The 6,060-nt window shown below is 42.4% G+C and overlaps 1 protein-coding gene across 1 annotated transcript; it reads left to right on the forward strand.

Moving 5' to 3' along the window:
* Positions 1-2,852: 2,852 nt before the first annotated feature.
* Positions 2,853-6,060, forward strand: ldhbb (lactate dehydrogenase Bb). The gene is made up of 7 exons (XM_035665116.1): positions 2,853-2,990; positions 3,706-3,823; positions 4,057-4,230; positions 4,299-4,472; positions 4,571-4,688; positions 4,979-5,102; positions 5,625-6,060. The coding sequence occupies exons 1-7, from the start codon at positions 2,862-2,864 to the stop codon at positions 5,790-5,792; spliced, it is 1,005 nt and encodes a 334-aa protein (XP_035521009.1). The 5' UTR covers positions 2,853-2,861; the 3' UTR covers positions 5,793-6,060.

Raw genomic sequence — 6,060 nt, forward strand, 5'->3', positions numbered from 1 at the left:
ACCGTTTCTTCCTCTCTGCCATGAAAAGCATAGTTTGACATTATTGGTTAGCAGGAATTTTTTCATAACTGAGGAATAGCCAGTATGTATTTAATACAGGGCTAACAGCCCATCAGATGTCTGTCTTGTCTGGTCATCCTACTGGTTTTCCCTGCAGTGACTGTGCTCTGAGATTGTGTCTCCACCTGCTGGATTAATGGCGTCTGTGCTTCACTAAGTGCAGCTCGGCACTCAGTGTTCCCCAAGACACTCAGATGCAAGAGTGAGTAAATGACTGAACCCTTTTTATAACCTGGTGTCTCTGATAACCAACACACTCTCAAAATTCATCTGGAGCAGCTCCTTGGCTCTGCAGTCGGAGGTGTTGGAGTCATTCGATGTGGGTTGAGTGGGATGAGGTCTGCATGATATGGTTAAAACATCTATTGTGATTATTTGGACAGATATTGTGATATGATTCACAATTATTTTCACTAAAAAAACTATTAAAATCATAATGATGTGAAATCTTCAGGGGTCTGTATTAAACAAACATGTTTTCTTATGTCTGAAGTACAAGATTTTTAAGACAGGGCCTCTCTACAGCACTACAGTACTTTATTATAACGATGTTTTGCTACATTTTTATCAAAACCGCTTCTGTGATTTGGATATTGCACTTGGCTAATTAATTGTGCAGCCCTTATTATAATTGTGATTTATTTAAATAATAACCTTTCTCACAGTGGTATGTAGAACCATATTTATTTATTTTTCTTTATTATTGAACAGGAAGTATGTGTTGCTGCAGGTGAACACTGTACCAGCTGACCGAGGTGACCCTTGGAGTGCCAAACTGAGACTTTGTAGGGGATGGAGAGGCTTAGTCAATTAAATCCAGTAGGTTGCAGCCTGACAGAACAGCAGGAAGAGGAGCAGCCACACAGTACACCACACCAAGGGCGAGTCTCACTGTAGTGTTGGAGAAAGGACAAGGATTACACTCAAAGTAACTGGACCCTCAAGAACAACAGGTGACAACAGCCATGGTTTTCATTCATGGAAATTCTGGGTTTTGTTGGATTTTGGTTTGTGGTGCACTTGTCCAACATGTCTAAAGGTTACTTTATACAACAGCTGTTTTGTATGTGTATTGCTCTTCATGTTCTCTGTACCCCTTGTTTGCAGATTGCAAATTAAATGTATTTCATTCATCTATTAGTCCAGCACATATAAGTGGGTCTGCATACAGTTTTTCATCAGCAGCAGTGGCAGCTTCCAGTTACACTGAGACAAGAAATTATGTACTAAAGATTAATATGTGAATGGTAATTTGGGTTTCTATTCTCGAGGGGTGTGTAGGTTGTTTCCTTGAAATGTAGTTTTATCCTTGTCAAGTAATTACTCAGATACATCATGTAGAAAAATAATAATCAACATGTTTAACACATTATCTCTATAGTAAAGTAAGTCATACTGAAAGTGACTGTATAAAATGTTTCAGATTGTAATGTTCAAATGCTTAATGTGTGGTCTGCCACCTGCACTGTGTGCTGTCTGTGTTCAAGTTCAAGGGTGATTTAACCTTTCTCAGTCACATACAAACAGGTTGCTGCACTGCTGTATTGTCTTCAGGTTTGACATTAAACAGCAGTTCTCTGATGATAATTTGGTTCCTTGATCATTCAGGTACCAACCATGTTTTACTTTTGTGTTACTGTCCCCCCCGTGACCTTGCAGGCTAAGCCACCTCATTAACCGCTCGTGTTTACATGCTTTGAGTGCACAGCGCTTTCTCTTGGTAATCCAGTTTCACCAATGAATGGACAGTTAACCAGTGCACTTTCAATGGGACTTTATCTGGAGACATGATTTATTTCAGGACTGGTTCACTGACATCTTGTATCACAGTGTAGTTTATATGCTGAACACCATTGTTAATGTCAAGCCATAATCTTCTGCAGACAACAGTGCTGCATGTATTAGAGTATGTATAATCTGACAGATTCTATAGTAGCTAGATCATACAGAATTAAAATGTCTGTCTGCTGTGATAAAAGTAATGTGTTGTTCTTTAGAGATATCTTATTTGATACGAGGTTAATGTTCAGCTGTAGTTGAGGTGCAGCAGATGGAGGCAGCGTTAAGGGATTACAGTAACTCCTTTAACAGTCTGCAGTCAGTCAGTCAAGTTCGGCATCCGATTATAGTGCTCCGTCCTCCATTTGGGGAGGAGGTTGGAGGGTGGAGGGAGAGGAGAGGAGCTCTGTGCAGCTCCTCAGTCTGGCTCTGAGTCACATGGGCTCTGTGCTAGTGCTGCAGCTGACCGGATACCTGCCTCAACTGTCTGGATTGCATAGTGACTGTGGGAGGTGTTGTGAATGCAGGGGGTACGCAGCTCTGTTAGACCACACCTTAGGTATCCATTCAGTTTGCCATGCTGATTACATGGTGGTATTTATACCTCACAGTTCGGAGCATCGCAGAGAAATGCAAGTATTGCTGCTGTCTTTGTGCCTGGTCGTGTGTTTTTTCAAGGTGAACTCAGCAGAAGGATAATGTGTGGGACAGATCTCAGGCTGTGCTTTCTTTCTGTTCTTGTAATGGGTATCAGAGAAGTCTTCCATTAGTGCTTCTGAGACTAAGACTGTCAGGTTTAATTTATAATCTCTACACTACAGAATATAACTCGCTATGTCCTGAATGCAGTATTTATGAAGTTTGAGCATGCAGCCTGCTTTCTGGATGCAGGACTGTTATCCTCAGTTGTGTCTGTGTGTAATGTTTGTCACTTATATACAGTCAATATGTTTCCTGACCAGATACACTCTTCTCTTCCTCCTTCTCCCCCTTCTTCAATTTTACACTCTTCAGCACTGAAAATGGCCTCAATCCTGCAGAAACTGATCACCCCACTGTTCAGTGGTCCTCCAGAGCCCCCCAGGAATAAAGTGACAGTGGTGGGTGTGGGCCAGGTTGGCATGGCCTGTGCTGTCAGCATCCTGCTCAGGGTAAGAGCTCCACTGGTTTTGCCTTTGCTCAGATTACCCTCTTGCCTTCTGGTGTTACAGGACGGGGTAATACCCGGGTCTAGAATACCTGCTAGACTGACACCAGATTACTGATCCCCTGGTGTCTGATCTGACTGTTATCCCTTCGCTGTCCTTCATGAGGTGTGGTGCCAGTCACAGAAAAATGTATTTGTCACTGAAAGGGAACATTTAAGCAGATTTCTGTCTGTTTTGTAGTAATAGCAGCAAGTGTACCTTATTGATTGACTCCACTAAGTCACAGAGGTAGTAAGAAGTAAATATACATTCATGATGTCATACATCTTTGATTGAGTTTGAAAAATATGTGGGACTGATCCATCCAATCTTATATTTCATTGAGACAATCCTGTTGTAAAATAATAATATTTCAGTCATCCTGCTTAATTTATTCTCTATATATAATAGAAGGTGATCTGTGTAAAAGCGGTGCAAAACACAGACAAAGCAACATATAATGTGGTCTTATGAGTGAACATAGATGCAGAAAACTGCTGTTAAAATGACCAGAATGTGCCAGGTGGAGGCCATAGTACAACAGTGGGTCAGGTATATATATAGTCCCAAAAAACAGCTTGAACCTCTGAGGTTATTTTAACTGCAAAAACAGGTATTTTGCTGAATGAGGGAATTGTGAGAGGAAACAGTGTTGTGTGAACTGGTGTGATGTTCACAGGAGCTGGTTGATGAACTGGCCCTGGTGGATGTGATGGAGGACAAGCTGAAAGGAGAGATGATGGACCTCCAGCATGGCAGCCTCTTCCTCAAAACCCCTAAAATAGTCGCAGACAAAGGCAAGTTTATACCTCAGACAGGCCAAGAAAATCAATGATAGAACTCAATCTGAGTTTGATAAGACTGAGTAGGTATTTGCAGGGTCCGGCAAACTGGCAGACATTGTGCCTGCACCATTTTTGTCACTATTGGCATAAAAAAATCTTACCAGTACCTGAGTTTAGATAAGAATCTGAAAGTGAGGACAGACCTTTCGTCCTTTAACCATTCATTATGACAATTCTACTCTCAGACTACTCTGTGACAGCAAACTCCCGCATCGTGGTGGTGACAGCTGGAGTCCGTCAGCAGGAGGGAGAGAGCAGACTCAACCTCGTCCAGAGAAACGTCAACATCTTTAAGCACATCATCCCTCAGATCGTCAGATACAGCCCTGATTGCATCATCATTGTGGTTTCCAACCCAGGTACTGTCTAATACACATTTTCTCTCTCACACATACATTATTTGCTTTCTAACAACACTCTTCAACAGTTGATGTGCTGACGTATGTAACCTGGAAACTGAGCGGCCTACCCAAGCACCGCGTCATCGGCAGCGGCACCAACCTGGACTCGGCACGCTTCCGCTTCCTGATGGCCGACAAACTGGGAATCCACGCCAGCAGCTTCAACGGCTGGATCCTGGGAGAACACGGAGACACCAGTGGTGAGGATTTTGTGTGTCACAATATGTTATTGACAGACAACGGTGCAGACTGTGTGGTGTGTGAAGTATGTGGATGAAGGTTGACGGTTGTCTTTTAGTGCCTGTGTGGAGTGGAACAAACGTGGCTGGAGTCAACCTGCAGACGTTAAACCCGGACATCGGCACCGACAGTGACGATGAGAACTGGAAGGAAACCCACAAGATGGTGGTGGACAGGTAGGCCAGAGTTCACTTGGGTTGCTCACATTTCATTGAATAATACTGGAGGACAGTGTGTCCTTGAATATAAAAAGATCTCTTTTTCAAATCTAATTTCCAAAAAAGAAACAATCTCTCTCTGTCTGACTCTCTCGTCTCACTGTCTCTATCTGAGAGTGTTATTGTGTTTTATCAGTTTATTTTTAGCCCTTCTCCTTTATCACATTAAAATCAACTAACTGTAAGAACTGAAAACAAACATTTGTTTGTTTGTTTTAGTGTCTTAAGCTGTGTCTTGTGTCTCTCAGTGCCTACGAGGTGATCAGACTGAAGGGTTACACCAACTGGGCCATCGGTCTGAGTGTAGCTGACCTGACAGAAAGCCTCATAAGAAACATGAACAGGATTCATCCTGTTTCCACCATGGTGCAGGTAAAGGCTGATTACACATGCACATTTATAATCACATATATTTTAGATAGAGCCTGAAACTAACTGCATACGCATATCCAGTTTGTACATAAACCAAAAGTTATGTTGCTAAGTAGCATCAACTAAAACAGTTTAGTACTGGGCACTAAAGTACTTCAATGTAACCCTTTTTCTGGCATTTTAGCATACATATTTGTTTGATTGTTTGCAATAAATGAAAGCAGATTTTAATTGATTGATTGATCATAAAATAAATTTTTTAAAGTGATTACTTGTTTTAAATTTTAAATATAAATTCCAATCCCAATTTTACTTATTAAAGCTCTCTGCAACACACCTTTAATTTACTCATAACTGCACTTTAATGACCATGAGCACGATTGGAGGAATTCTTGAAACAATAAACGATCAAATCAAGTATGAGCACAAGACTTCTCGCAGTTTACGTTCTCTCTCTGCTGACACTGTTTCTGAGACGTATGTTCTCATACAGACAGTAATGTTGTTGTTGGTGGTGTACAGGGCATGTATGGAATCAGTGACGAGGTGTATCTGAGTCTGCCCTGCGTGCTGAACAACGGAGGTGTGGCCAGCGTGGTCAACATGACCCTGACAGAAGAAGAGGTGGCCCAACTGCAGGCCAGTGCCAGCACGCTGTGGGACATCCAGAGGGACCTGCAGGACGTCTAACTGAACAGCAGGGGGTGCTGCGCCTTCCTGAATGCTTACCACCTACAGTGTTATCACTCTGCAGTCACTAAATACCAGACAGCTCCACCTTCCACAACCCAGTGCCCTCTGTAGATTCACAGGCGTTAGGGAGTTTAATCCCACCAGATTTAGCTGTACGTGTCAGTTTGTACACTTCTGCTCACTGGAGACCAAATGTGACATCAACTGAGTGAAATGCTGCTCTGACTCATTTGTCCTCGGCTGTGTTGCAGTGTGGGACCGCTCG

The sequence above is a fragment of the Morone saxatilis genome, unplaced genomic scaffold (genome assembly GCF_004916995.1).
Source record: "Morone saxatilis isolate NCDOM2014 unplaced genomic scaffold, NCSU_SB_2.0 Contig2, whole genome shotgun sequence".
In the NCBI taxonomy this organism is placed as follows: Eukaryota; Metazoa; Chordata; class Actinopteri; family Moronidae; genus Morone; species Morone saxatilis.